This window comes from Syngnathoides biaculeatus, chromosome 13 (assembly GCF_019802595.1).
Source record: "Syngnathoides biaculeatus isolate LvHL_M chromosome 13, ASM1980259v1, whole genome shotgun sequence".
In the NCBI taxonomy this organism is placed as follows: Eukaryota; Metazoa; Chordata; class Actinopteri; order Syngnathiformes; family Syngnathidae; genus Syngnathoides; species Syngnathoides biaculeatus.
In genome coordinates, this window is record NC_084652.1 from 11,163,933 (window position 1) to 11,177,739 (window position 13,807).

At 42.2% G+C, this 13,807-nt stretch overlaps 2 protein-coding genes across 2 annotated transcripts; one reads left to right on the top strand and one right to left on the bottom strand.

Annotated features, from left to right (window-relative positions):
• Window positions 1–1,741: 1,741 nt before the first annotated feature.
• On the top strand, window positions 1,742–4,770 carry ndufa13 (NADH:ubiquinone oxidoreductase subunit A13). The gene is made up of 5 exons (XM_061838311.1): window positions 1,742–1,891; window positions 2,837–2,915; window positions 2,988–3,059; window positions 4,202–4,271; window positions 4,552–4,770. Exons 1-5 carry the CDS (start codon window positions 1,798–1,800, stop codon window positions 4,669–4,671), a joined length of 435 nt encoding a protein of 144 aa, XP_061694295.1. The 5' UTR covers window positions 1,742–1,797; the 3' UTR covers window positions 4,672–4,770.
• A 466-nt stretch (window positions 4,771–5,236) lies between these two features.
• Window positions 5,237–12,276, bottom strand: cirbpa (cold inducible RNA binding protein a). Its single transcript, XM_061838315.1, has 8 exons — window positions 12,139–12,276; window positions 11,422–11,521; window positions 9,959–10,065; window positions 9,736–9,859; window positions 9,517–9,652; window positions 8,336–8,397; window positions 5,876–7,850; window positions 5,237–5,363 (listed from the first exon to the last, which is right to left on the bottom strand). The coding sequence occupies exons 2-7, from the start codon at window positions 11,519–11,521 to the stop codon at window positions 7,837–7,839; spliced, it is 543 nt and encodes a 180-aa protein (XP_061694299.1). The 5' UTR covers window positions 12,139–12,276; the 3' UTR covers window positions 5,237–5,363; window positions 5,876–7,836.
• Between the last annotated feature and the right edge of the window lie 1,531 nt (window positions 12,277–13,807).

Consider the following 13,807-nt stretch of genomic DNA (forward strand, 5'->3'; position numbering starts at 1 on the left):
CTGGAGGGATTTGTTTTCCGAGAAGAAGCAGGAAGTGACGTACAGGGCAGGACTTGTTTGTTTCTATAAGTTTTACCTGCGGGAAGGTAGCTCATTGTTCCTTCGTGTTAGCCAGAATGCCGGCTTGTTGCATTGCTGGACATTGCTCGAACACTCGGGAGAATGGATTTACCCATCATAAGTTTCCGAGAGACCCGGTTCGTCGTGAAAAATGGATTGCACGGGTGCAAAGGACGAGAGCTTTGTGGGTTCCAAATGACAGGTAGGTGTGTATACAGCTACTAAAAAAAAATAATAGTTTGGGGTGGACCATGTAATCGGTCTCTCATAACGTAACAAAAGATCCACATATGTATGACAGGCGTACTAAATGTGTCGATGTGCACGTCGGACGGCTTCATGCTCTGAACAACGCTGCCCGCAATGGCGCACTCAGCCGCAGCCGACACCAATGCCGTAACGCGGTCGGGCTCGGCGCCGTGATAAGCCACCTCGGCGGCGAAAATGAGCCACCCTGGCCGACAAGGCCGGCTGCCAGCCCGACCTTGCCGACAAGGCCGGCGGCCGGGGTGGCTCGTCGCGGCGCCGGGCTACGATGGCTCATCTCCGCCGCGGAAGTGGATCGGACGGGGAGGCGGTTTGGCCGTGATCGCATATCATCTGAATATGGCTCAAAACAATCGGGTAATATTACCCTGACAACTTCACTCGGTTGTGTGATGTTCTCTTCTTCGAAAAGAGCTTCTGTGTCTGAAGGGGCGTATTCGTCTCCCATAGTCGGTGCCCCAGCGTGTTTTCAATGGCAAATGTCAGGGGTGACGTCACGGACAGGAGATGCAGCCAATATGGCGACCACTTGGACGTCGAATGACACTTCCGTAATTTTGCGCATGGATGACGCGCTCTCCGCTCATATTTATTTTTTCGGATAGACATTGAAGTGAACAATGTTCTATGTATTTTCATTACAATATCTGTTTTAGAATGTTTATAGGGATGACACTTGACCTTGAAGAACCAGCTCAAATCTGGTTGGTTAAAGAAACGGTCCTATTGCTAATATGGTACAGTTGAAGTTTTTGATTTACTATGAGTGTGGTATGTGTACCACTAGTGCTACTTGTGCGTCTTATTCAGGTATGTGAAAGATGTGCTGAATTCAATAAATGCTTGAACAGAATTTTATTTATTTATTTGTCCAGCACAGGACATTTATTAAATGATTAAAATGTATTGAACTTTCACAGTCCAATTTTATAAAAGACGAAGAAACGACTTTTGGCCCGTCAATGGTTGCCAAAGCAGGTCTCTGTACGACATATTTGGCAGTTATTATGCTGGATGCCTTTCCAGGACAAAAAAAAACTCATTTTTTTCATCATTTAGAAAAAAAGTTTTTTAAACTTTTATTTAGGTTCAATTTTTATTCAATTTTTATCCGCTGTATATTATAATTATTTTTTTCCCCTCTATGTCAGTGAAGTGTACATTTTCAAACTATGCATAAAATGGATAACAAAAATGTTTATTATTCTTTTTGGGGGAAAAAAAACTTTGACTCGTTTTTGCTAAATATATTGTGTTTTAAGATGTTTTATTTGGTATTTTTTTCAGCACAAATCTGATTCTATCCAAACAAATCTATGAAGACACGTGTACGTTTCAGTTCCGCCATGTGAGGGCGCTCGAGTGCTACGTGCCTTTCCCTGCAGTCAAACAGAAGAAGTGGCAGAATTTTTTTTTTTTTTTCTTTCCCCCTAATACGAGGAGAGAGGAGGAGGAGGAGGCCCGGGCAAGATGGCGGGCTCCAAGGTGAAGCAGGACATGCCTCCTCCGGGAGGTTATTCCGCCTTCGACTACAAGAGAAATCTACCCAAAAGAGGACTTTCGGGTACTTGCCTTCCTTCCCCGTTTTGCTAAATTAGCTCGTCAACCACGTCGGGTTGTCCTTGCGTCATACAGCTAAATGCTGATGCTAAAAGGCTAGCGGCGATGGGAACCGGTGGCTTTGTTTAAAATTACCTTACAAATTGAAACAGATACTACATTCCTACGTTATTCGTTGAAGAGTAAAGATTTCGTGCCATGTTGGAGTAAAAGGGAAAAAAAGTTGGGCTTGATTCTTTATGGGAATTGAGGTTGAAACACTAAGTTGTACATTCTTTCGTGACATTGTGTCATGGTGTTGGCAATAAGGAGTAAAATTGAGCTAAAGCACATTTTGTCAGGAAAAGCTTATTGAACCCCACCAAGCAAATAATTGTCACCAAAAGAGTATTTAGTGAAATAAACTTTCAATTTACCCGAGGTGGGATCACATATGTAGTGGGGATAAGTGGTTCAGAAAATGAATGAATGGATAAATGGAGGTCCAAATCATAAATGTCTCCGATCTCGACTACGTTTCAAGCAAGTCTCAAGTTCCTGTGGTTGGGGGGGGAGGGTGGGTCAAGATCGCCAAGTCCCAACGAAATCTCAAGAAAACCAAATCATGGCTTGGGTTAAAGGTCATTGTTTTTCTGTTTCGCTATGGTCGTCGTTCATTATCCTTTTATCGGGTTTGCATTTTTATTTTGGTTGGTTGAGTCAAGTCATGTGACTCAAGTCCGCCACCACTGCAGTTTACTCACAAATGTACAAGCAAAGCCATAATTCTATTGGTGTGGTAGTGGCTACGCAGGGTAATTGTACATTCTGCCATTTAGTGGAAGAACATTCAATAATGATGTCACTACTGTATTATTATTATATGTACATACGCACACTATATTCACTACAGAGAATAAAACTTCAAACTGGCATTTAGTGTGACGCTAACTCTAATCTCGTTCAACAGGTTACAGCATGTTCGGCATTGGCATCGGCATCATGGTGTTCGGCTACTATAAAATTTTCAAGTGGAACCGGGAGCGGAGGTAGGAACATTCACCTGTGCGCGCGTTGCGTCTGTCCGTCGAGGTTAATCTCGCGTGTTTTGTGTCGCGCAGGCGCTTGCAGATTGAGGAGCTGGAAGCCAGGATAGCTATGATGCCGTTAATGCAGGCGGAGCATGACCGCAGGTAACAAAGGGGGGAAATCCACGTACATGTGTCAGTAGTTTGAAGCTTGTTCAGTTGGGATTTTTGTTTTTCAGAAGGCTAATTTCTACCTAGTTCCTTTATTGAACATAACTGATGAATGGAAATAGTGGATTTGGGTTTTTCGTCAGTTGTAAACTGTGGGTCACCAACATGTGGTGCTATTCTAAAAACAGCTCACAGATGATAGGACATTGTGATCTCCACGGTATGTTGGAGATCATTTGAAAATGTACACACTTGCAAGTAATTACCTAAAGGGTTGCATATGGAGCTCCTACCGTGTTATTGTGAAAAATTATTAACATGTTCAGTGTTTTAAATACAGATGAAGATGTGCAGTATATTCTACTTGTTATAAATTGTAGTGGAATTTACCATTCTGTTATTTGTAATAAGGCCTCCACTCAAAACGCTTTACTTCAAACACAAGTACAGCGATGCTTTGGTTCTCGACCACAATACGTTCCACAAAACGGTTCGAGAAGTGATTTGTTCGAAAACTGAATTGATGTTTGCCTTTACAATGAAAGGGAAAATAAATAATGCGTTCCAAACGTAAAAGGCTTTTTAAAGCTTTTTTTTTTTTTAAGCTTTTCCTGATAATAAACTGCATAGTAGAAATACATGTATAGTTTAAATAATAAAATAATTTAATAACTATTTTTTGCTTAAAATGCATGCTTTAGTAGTAGAGTACGTTGGGCTGGGAGCACATTGCCCTATCTGTAGCGACTCAGCTCCCAGCCTTGTAAACTTTTTTTTTTTTTTTAAATTAACAAAAGTGCAGAATAACTTTACACGGGCAACTTTCCTTCTTTGGAGCCATGATTGGGTGTTAATACGGTAGTCCTCCATAAGAAGTAAAACAACAGTCACGACTGGGACATGTCTGTGTACAGACGCTGCGTTAAACAGAATAAAAGTGCGATGGTTGCGCAGCGCGCACTATTTATTTATTTTCGCCACCGTGGGAATTCACAACAAAGCGTGTCGTGGGTCAGCTGGTCTGAAAACAGAAGCAAAAAAATCTCAATTTTCGTTCGAAAACCGAGGCTTTACTGTTTACCATTCAAGACTAGGCACTTTGGCTTGAGATCTTGACTGTTCTCATTCTTTGGCAGGAGCTTGCGGATGTTGAGGGAAAATTTAGAAGAGGAGGCAATAATCATGAAGGATGTTCCAGGGTGGAAGGTACAAAAAAAAACAGGTTTTCATTTTTATGCTTATCCCATTTGCCCATGCTTCTAGATACCTGACATGGTTACCTGTGTGCACTGCTCTAATTTCAAAGGGTGTGCAATAATCAAGCATCTTGTGGCTATGAGCTACCATTTAACAATTGTGATTCATTTTGAATTTGACGCTAACAATGCAATAATCCGGTCCCCATCCTGAAACCTTTGCAGCGAATGATGTTCTTAATTGACTTGCCATCTCTACCTAAGTATTGACGTGGGTCGTCTTCTCCCAGGTGGGCGAGAGCGTCTATCACACGGATCGCTGGGTGTCCCCCCTCTCCGAGGAGCTCTTCAACCTCAGGCCGCGGGAAGAGCTTTTACACAAGCGCTTTGGCTTTTTGTGGTATGTGTAAAATCCTCCCAAGGTTGGCACCCTTCCCAATGCAATGTGGGTCAGCCTGGGCTTAATCTGCTTTGTAAATGTTCAATAAAGAGCCATTTTCTGTACCCGACTTGGTGGCATTCTTTAATGTACTTTTGGGTATTATGTTGATGGATTCATATATTCAGTGTCTATAAACAAAGTTAGCATTTTAGTCCAGTGAGGAGAAATTCATTTTCTACTCACTTTAGGTTTGTAGTTTAGTCCACTTATGGGTAGCACCGATTTTTTTTTAAGATGCTTCATCCATTTCATTTTTTTCCTGATATAAACTGTCAGTGAGCTACATTTGAGTCTAAGACAAAATTGATCAACCTGCCACAATTTCAAGATTTGAGATTGTTCACTTAGTAGTTTTAATTGAACTTGTTTACCCATTTTTAATAACACATCCTAGTCAACTAATTTATGGTTTTATCCACATTTAACCTCAGATTTCTTCAAAGTTTGACTCAGGTTTAGCCAAAAATTTCAGTAAACTCCAAAAATCTAGCTTTATATACCACAGCATAGTAACTGTTGCAAAACTCTGTACATGAATAATAAGACAGTCTTAGTTTATTTCATAAATAAAACAAAAACATTTTCAAAAGATTCACTGGTTTTCCACCATCAACTCTGAGCCAAAACTTATCAGGCTTCACTCCAAGCTGTCAACCGGGCCTGAAAAGACAAAAATGCAGATTATTGGATCTGGTGTGACAAGGGTTCACGTAAATACCAAAAGAGAATCATCAACAATAAATGATAACTATATGGCCCCTCCACAAAAAAGAAATAAAAAAAATTGCTTTGTATGGACATTCAATAAGATGGAAAAGAACCAGAACCAGTAGCATCAGACATACTGTGAACGGCTCAAGTTACAGAATTTAAGTTTCAGGGTACGAGAAAAAAAAAAAAAAAAAAGTTAAGAGTTTTGATTGAGCACATTTCGTGCAAATGTTCGCCCCCTTCCCCCAACACTTGCAATATTGAGCCTTTGTTCACTCAAAGTACTTTGGCAAGCTGGGGCTACTCAGACTTTTTTTTTTTTTTAAATCTACTTTATTTGAGCAGCTGTGAATTTGAAGCCTACTCGTGCCTCACACAAAACTGCTTGTAACATGTAAGATGCGTTACTGGCAAATCAAACACTGCATGTAGGACCCCCCCCCCAACACACAAAAAAATACCTCATCTGGCCGGCTGGCATTGCCGAATGACTGATGCCTCTCAGGCGGAACATCTTTCAGCTGTGACAGGTTCCACGAGTCCAACCATCAGGTTAACCTGGAGAAAAAGAAACCATATCAAGTCTTTGCACTGAAACAATTGTGTCCCAAAACAAAAAAATAAAAAATTGAAAACATACAACAGCATGCAACACTATTATTCATGGGTCCGAAACTCACCACTTATTCAAATGTAAATATTCAAGAACATGAGTACATTTTTTTTTAAAGAATACTTCTGTGGATTGTTACAGGGAGAAAAAAAAAAAAAAAAATAGAAGACTAATGCAGTGAACTGAAGTGGACCGGTCAGTACAATCCATGACTCGAGAGGCCAGTGCTTTTTGTTTTGGTGAACTGATGGAGCGTTTAACATTCCAGGAGCTTCACAAACAATTCTCCGGGTATTAAAAAGAAAAAACGGGAGGGAAAGAGGGCTTTAGCGGCCGTGTCATGTCTGCGGACGACTTGTGAGGCAGAGGACTAGAAAAAGAGCGACTGAACTCGGAGGGCATTCATGGAAACAACATGACAACTGAGTCGGAAGGATGTGAGCAAAGCAAAAGGAGATTTTTACCTCACGTGCATTGGCCTACTCTCTCTCTCTCCACATATGACCTAGGCAAGAGAGCAGCTTTCATCTGTGAGCAGCACTTGTTGGGGTAGGCGCAACGCTTCACTCTCCAAGGACTCGGGTAGGATTTGGAAGTAGCTGACCTCTTGAATGTAATGAAGCATTAACATGACCAAACACCAGCTAAACGTTCCCACTAGAGGTTTAACCCCTGCACAAAAACTTGCCCGCCGGGTCTTTGAATAGTCGGGCGGAGCAGAGTGGTTTCGTTGTCTCATTGGAGGTTCTGATTTGCTAGCAGCCAAGTTGACTATTTCAAAAATTTAGAATCCAAATGCATCCCTACTTCATGTGAACAGAATTAAACTGAACTTAATCCCCCCATGCGACACTTTTTGAGGCAAGAATCAAAAGAATATTTTCCACAATGTGTTTAATGGGCTCCATGAAGCCGAACTGACAAAAAAAAAAATAAAAATAAAAATATGAGACCATACAAAGAACAAAGTACAAATCTGTTCCCGATCGTTGGTTTTTTTTACTTTTTGGAAACGAAGTTACATTTTTTGTTTGCGATCACTTGACAAGATTAGTCCAATTTTACAGCACATTAAAAAAAAAATGCAGATGTTGAGCAGAGCACAGAAGATACCTTGGGACAGACTGTCGCATGCTGCAATTTGCAACTTCATGAACAGCCAGCCACTTCGGATTTGTAGTTCACCAGTCTGAAAGGAATTCACGCTTTGTGGAAATTGAACATACAGGAAGCGCCAAATAACCTATGTTGAGTATTGTCAAAAAGAATTTGGCCGAAAAATCCCCCCAAACTCCCCTTCTTTCTGGGCAAATGGAGCTTTCCTCAGAGTTAGAACCCTGACGGGAGGTCACAAGAGGAGAACACAAAAAAAAAAACGAGCGCCTTCGAAAAGTGTTGACTTAAAAAGAAGGGAGGGGGGAAAAAATAGCTTTCAAAACCAAGCAACACTTGGACGTTCGGGGGGGGGGGGGGCCTCACAGCATGTGCGGCCGAGCAAAGAAAAGCCACAGACCGGCTTTGTCTGACCCGCAAAGGGGGGGGCTTCATGGAATTGACCTCATCAGCCTGCCCCGAGGCAACCAAAGAACTTTTTTTTATATATAACTGATTTTTGCTTTTAAAAACCAAAAAAAAAGGGGGGGAAATGACCAAAACTCAGGGCTACATTCTTTTTTTCTTAAGATGCTTGAGCTACGACAACAGAACTACAGAACTAAGGTCAGCAATAAACAACATGGACGGGTTTTCTTGAGGAGCGTATCTTTGAAAAACAGCCAGCCAAGTGATGATCTTGAATCAGGGAGATGTTTAGTCGTTTGTAGCTGAGGATAAGAAGTGGGCACACAGGTAAAGACACTGAAAGTTCCGTCACAACATCCCCACTCAAACCCACCACAGTCCAGAAGCCCTCCCCACACTTTTTGGTTTTGGCACAAAGGGGCTCCCATGTTTTCCCCCCTTCAATTTTCACTGGAAGCGAGGCAACTCTGATTATTGTGCGCCAGCCTTGTTTCAATGCAGGGCGATGCGGATTTGAGGGGGAAAAAAAAAAAAAAGAAAAGGGTTTTTTGGCAGCCTACCCAAACGCATCAACTTTTGTTTTCAGCAGCAAAAGGTGCAACAGACAAATGTGATGTTGGGGCTGTGTGTGTGTGTGTGTGTGTGTGGTCCCTAAACAGTTGACTCATCTTAATAAAAGCAAATTGGCAAAAGTTGTTACATGAAAATAAAAACTCATTTCGACAGCCAAGCGTGTTTACAGCCCCAACATAAGTCTACATAGGTTCAAATCAACATCAATGCCTACCATAGCTGTCGTATCCGTCGCGGTACGAGTTGGAACGGTCGCCGCCGTAGCCGCCTTGTCCCCTGGGAGAGAACACAAAACTTTTACTAACTCAATTTACCAAATTCACCATTCAAACTTCTGACAACAGTGCTGCCGTTGTCAAATGCAATCAAAGAATTTGCGTTTTTAACTGTCACTTGGGTTTCGCCAAGTATGAGTTCAAAAATCAATTCCTGCATCATCTTCTAATCTGAACCCCACAGCTATCAAACGCAACAAATTTAGAGTAATGAAGTGCAAACCAAGTTTACTCACAGCACTTGAAAAGGTGCCAATAGTTGCCCATTCTCAACTATTGTAATTTCCGGCTGAAAAGACGCGACTCCCCCCCCCCCCCCCCAACCCTTCACCTTATGCAGTGAATATGTGCTCCCCCCCCCCCCCCCCTTTCCCTAATGGCTGCAAGGGGGCACTCGAGCGGAAAAGGTAAGTGAGACTGGTGGAATATCTGTGCCAAGGAAGAGACTTCTACTGGTCTGGCCTTGTTAGCGCTGCGCTAGCATGTTACTGCCAGGTCTCTGATTTTTACCAGTACCGTATTTTCCACAGTATAAGGTGCACCTTCAACGAATGGGCTATTTTAAGTTTGTTTTCCATGTAAAAAGCGCAAAGAATAGACCCTATAGTAGAGACTGGAATTACGTTATGGATCCATTAGACGGAATTGCGCTAAAGGCTCCATATATAAGGCAGACTATCAGCTTTTGAGAAAATTAAATGCTTTTAGGTGCGCCTTATCATGCGGAAATACAGTATATTTTTAAACCAGCCCTGTTAGCGCAGCACTACCGCAGCGGCGCTAGCGTTAAACTCTGTCTTTGTAAATATCTGATGTTTCAATTTCCGTTTCGATGTGGGCACTTGCGGCTTTTACACGGCTGTGTGGCTTACGCATGTACCAAATGGTATTTCCTTTACACATAAACTGGGTGAGGATTTTAACCAGGTGCGCTCTGTAGGCCGGGAATTACGGTAGATAGGGTTAGACTATCTTTGCGCCACACCACGTCCAAGGTTGTGCTCCTAAATTTCAACTGAAACTACAAAAGTGATCATTTGTGGGTGGGGGCGGGGAGAGAACAGGCAGTATTCATTCAAGATCCCGCCGCATTCTATAGAGTATCTGCGATAGTACATACCTATTGTCTCTGTAGCCACCCGAGTAGCCTCCACTCCTGTAGTTACCGCTGCCGCTAAAGCTACGGTCTCCGCCGCCAAAGCCCCTGTCGTTGTAACCCCTGTCGCTGCCGTAACCCCGATCGCAGTTGTAACCACCTGAATGAAACAAAACATGCATTCACAACTGATTTTAAACACTTGACCCTCTTAAATTCGGCGTAACCCCCGCCCAACCCCACCTCTGCCTCTGGAGCTCCCGAAACGACCTCCGCCACTCCCGCGTTGGCCGCCGGAGCTGAAACCGCCCCTGGAGCGACTACCTTTTCCTGCTTCATCCACACGAATAGAACGGCCATCCAGAGTCTGTGGAGGACATTTTGTCTCAATATATCTCAATCCGCATTACCGTAGTTTCACCATATTTAAAAAAAAAAAAAAAAAAAAATTAAAAGTGCGCTATACCTTTCCGTTCATGGCCTCCAGTGCATCCTTGGCATCGTCCACATTTTCATATTTCACAAAACCAAATCCGCGGGACCTTCCCGTCTCTTTGTCTCTGATCACATCCACTGGAAAAATAACCCACAACATAAGGGGGCAACCAAGACATTACACAAAAAACTCTTGTGTAAATCCTGTGTAAATTTTAACCATGCTTGAGAGCAGAAACCGAAATATGGAATTAAAAATTGCCAATGTAAAGTGTAGGAGTTAGCAGAGTGTTCGCTTGCTATTTTGCGGTTCACCAATTGCAGATTCAGTGAATTATGTACTTTTTTTTCAGTCATACTGCACATAAGTCACCATAGTGGGATTTTTAGTGCATGCTACAATAAGTTTGTGGTAAAATAAATGCATCCCTATATAAAACGAGAAAAATTCAGTAAAACAAGGAATTAACGACTACTCTGTACTGCTGTACATTTAAGTTAAGTTTTTAAAAAGGTCAGATTGTGATTTTATCAATAACGTAGACACTATTGTGAGTTTGGGGTGATTAAGAGTCTGGAGATGTTCACGCAGATAAAATTTGCATGTCAAAAAATAAAACACGATCACTACTCCAGAATCCCCCTATTGCAGGCATGGTCCAGAACCTAGCGAACACAAAAGGATTTGTAAATTCTGTTGTGATGATTATGGAATGTCAAAGATTTGAAGAACTTCAGGATTTTTATGATGAGTTGGAAACTTCCAAGAGTGTGATGAATAAATTGGAAGTGTGACAGCGAAATGTGTCAAGAAACTGAATTTCATTTACTTAAATGTTTCCCTGGTGGGACAACCGGGAAGAGTTACACCACGGAGAACAGCCAAAATATTTTAAATATTTGAAAAATCCAAGACCGTGAATGTTTGAGTGTGACAAATTGCTTGATAGATGAGGAATTTGTCCGTCTCATTTGGTTGGGTATTTTGTAGGAGCTTTTTTTTTTTTTAATAAAAATGCAAAAAACGTGAACCAAAGTACATTGTGAGATACAGCAGAGTATAAGAGTCAAGATTTTATTTCCATGATGATGAAGCTCAAATAATGTGAATACATAGAAGTACAGGTGTAAAATGACTTCATGGGTGAATGTTAGTCAAAAATATTTTTTTTAACTTGCATTAATGAAAAGAAAACTGGTAGTTTTGGGACTGAAGAACAGTGGTCTGAATGCTAAAATTTTAAATGTATAATGAGTGAAATCAAGTGAGAAAGGTAGAACATTTAATTTTCTAACGAATAGTAGCCTAAACACTCCCAATATTTGTAACTTTGAAAGCTGCAATTAACAATTGCCTGACAAATCTTTTTTTTTTTTGTTTCTTGAGGAATCAAGTTTTGTTGTTGTTTTTGAATGTGAAAATTTGTTGAGAGTTTTCTTGGAGAGGAAAAAAAACTCAATTGTAGTAAAATAATGTGTGAAGGCCAAATGTACCCTTTTCGATGTTTCCATATTTGCCGAAGGCAGTCATCAAGACGTCCTCGGACGTGCTGAAGTTCAAACCTCCAACGAACAACTTTCCCTCGTCCGACATCTTCATAAAAAGGAGGAACAAACAAATCTGTTACAATCCGCAACGCGCCTTTCAAACGGCGCGATTGGCTCCGAAGGCACGCAAAGAAGCAAAAGTAGGTCATACGTCCAAAAATAGCTCGTTAATAAACAACTGCGTTCTACTGGAGTATTCGACTTAGTAGTTGTTGAAGAAAACAAAAAAAACGGTTCGACAGTGTCGAGTTCTTCTATCGGATAACACTACGAGGGTGCAGAGACGGGAAAACGTGGTCCGTGGACCTAGCCTGATGCTAACTCGGATTAGCATTTTTTTCTCGTTCAGCGCCATTTTAGGTGCAGGCTGCCTTGCTTTGTTTCACCCCCAACGGTTAGCTTTGCAACCAAAACACGGCAGCTCCGTCCAAAACCTAAAGACTTATTCATTTGCCTTTGCTTTAAAAGACTACCCCAGCCAAACATCTGCATGATTTCAACGACTAACAAGCGATTTACAATATTTCAGCTTCCTGCCCGAGAACAGAAAATTAGTACACAAACTTGAGATTTTTATAAAAAAAAATGTAAATCAAGGTTTGAATGATACAGGTTGATTATTTTGTATACGCAGTTGTACAAGAGAATGAATACGTGAAGTACCTTTCCAAGAGTGATGAGTGCACGAGAGAACGTGAAGAGCTGCTGAGGGAATGAGAGAGAAGAGGGAGGGCGCAAAGCTTTTTGCTGTCGAGGGGCTCTCCGAGCACCGCTTTGACCGGATGGGGGCTGATCACGTGACACGGCGCCTCCTTTCCACGATGTTCCCTCGTTAAAATTTTCATGCACGAGACGCTGCTTTTTGATGCCAGTGCCACTAAGTTCCTGTATTGATGGTAATGTGTGATTTTAAAATTAGTATTGCGTGGGATCTTTTTTCCTTGCCGGAATTTCACCGTATCACGAGGCGATTTGGTGTCACGTGACGGCTGCGGTCAGCAGAGTTGTTCCTTTGGCGCTTTGTGGCGACATTGTGTGACGTCATTCATATATTTTTTTAATGGCCGCTTCCGACGTTTTGCACGAATCCGATAATGTAGCAATCACACGGTGTTTGAATTATGTAGTCGTGTAAACGTAATATAAGACAAATGTTGACGAGGTTCACTATGTTCGTGTACGTGGGGAGCGTCGTCAATATCCAAGTTTTCCTTTGTTCAATCCACAATGGACTTTATGATCACAACTGGCCGACATTTTGTTTTGCATTCATTACGTTTATGTTGGAACGTTCTGATGACATTACATCGACGGAGTAATCCTAAACGCAACACGAATCTACGTAGTCGCGTAAACAGTGGTCCAAAATGGCGGTCTATCTACGCTTGCGCAGTTGTGATAAGCGGAGACGGCCGAGGGGCAGAAAAGATTACCGGAAAACAAAGCAAATTACTGCATGAGTAGTCATCTCCATGAAATTGTGGGAAAGAATCATTTGTTAGGGCAGTGTTATAGGTATAAAGGGGGCACAAAACGGTATTTTGTGGCTTTAATATCATCCACATGAGCAACTTGGACGTCTGTGTAAACAAATGGGGCGCACATTTGCGAGGAACTTCACATGATGTACCGTACCGTTTCTGGAGAAGGTGTGCTTGTTTTCATCAAATGTCATGGAATGCTCTATATTTTTATTTTGTGCGAACCCATCCATCCATTTTCTGAGCCGCTTATCCTTACGAGGGTCACGGGAGTGCCGGAACCTATGCCGGCTGTCATGGGTCAGGAGGCAGGGTACACCCTAAACTGGGATTTGAACCCCGGTCCTCAGAACTCTGAGGAATGCTCTACAGGTCCTCCACTGTGCTGCCTTTCATGTGCACGTTATACCCAATTCGTCTATTAGGAATGTTAAAAAAATGACAAGGCCTTCTTTGAATTTCTCATTTATGCTCTGCATGCTGGCGGCACGGTGGGATAAGATGGTAAAACCTTGGCCTTATAGTTCTGAGGTCGTGGGCTCGATCCCGGCCCTGCCTGTGTGGAGTGTGCATGTTCTCCCGTGCCTGTGTTGGTTTTCTCTGAGCACATCCCAGAAACATGCAACATTAACTGGACACTCTAAATTGCCCCTAGGTGTGATTGTGAGTGCGGCTGTTTGTCTCTTATGTGCCCAGTGATTGGCTGGCAACCAGTTCAGGATGGACCCCGCCTACTCCCCGTTGACAGCTGGGATAGGCTCGAGCACTCCTCGTGAGGATAAGCAGCTAAGAAGATGGATGGATGTATCTTGGCTCAATGAAGGTTGGGAAACATTGTTTTAGCCACAAGG

What these genes read in the sequence shown, in the direction of transcription:
- ndufa13 (XM_061838311.1), top strand. Translation starts at nt 1,798, where the DNA reads ATGGCGGGCTCCAAGGTGAAGCAGGACATGCCTCCTCCGGGAGGTTAT. An exon ending in AAGTGGAACCGGGAGCGGAG is followed by an intron (nt 2,916 to 2,987) that starts GTAGGAACATTC and finishes TGTGTCGCGCAG; the next exon opens with GCGCTTGCAGATTGAGGAGC. An exon ending in AGGATGTTCCAGGGTGGAAG is followed by an intron (nt 4,272 to 4,551) that starts GTACAAAAAAAA and finishes GTCTTCTCCCAG; the next exon opens with GTGGGCGAGAGCGTCTATCA.
- cirbpa (XM_061838315.1), bottom strand. Translation starts at nt 11,521, where the DNA reads ATGTCGGACGAGGGAAAGTTGTTCGTTGGAGGTTTGAACTTCAGCACG. An exon ending in TGGAGGCCATGAACGGAAAG is followed by an intron (nt 9,860 to 9,958) that starts GTATAGCGCACT and finishes TGTCCTCCACAG; the next exon opens with ACTCTGGATGGCCGTTCTAT. An exon ending in GGTGGCTACAGAGACAATAG is followed by an intron (nt 8,398 to 9,516) that starts GTATGTACTATC and finishes GTTCTCTCCCAG; the next exon opens with GGGACAAGGCGGCTACGGCG.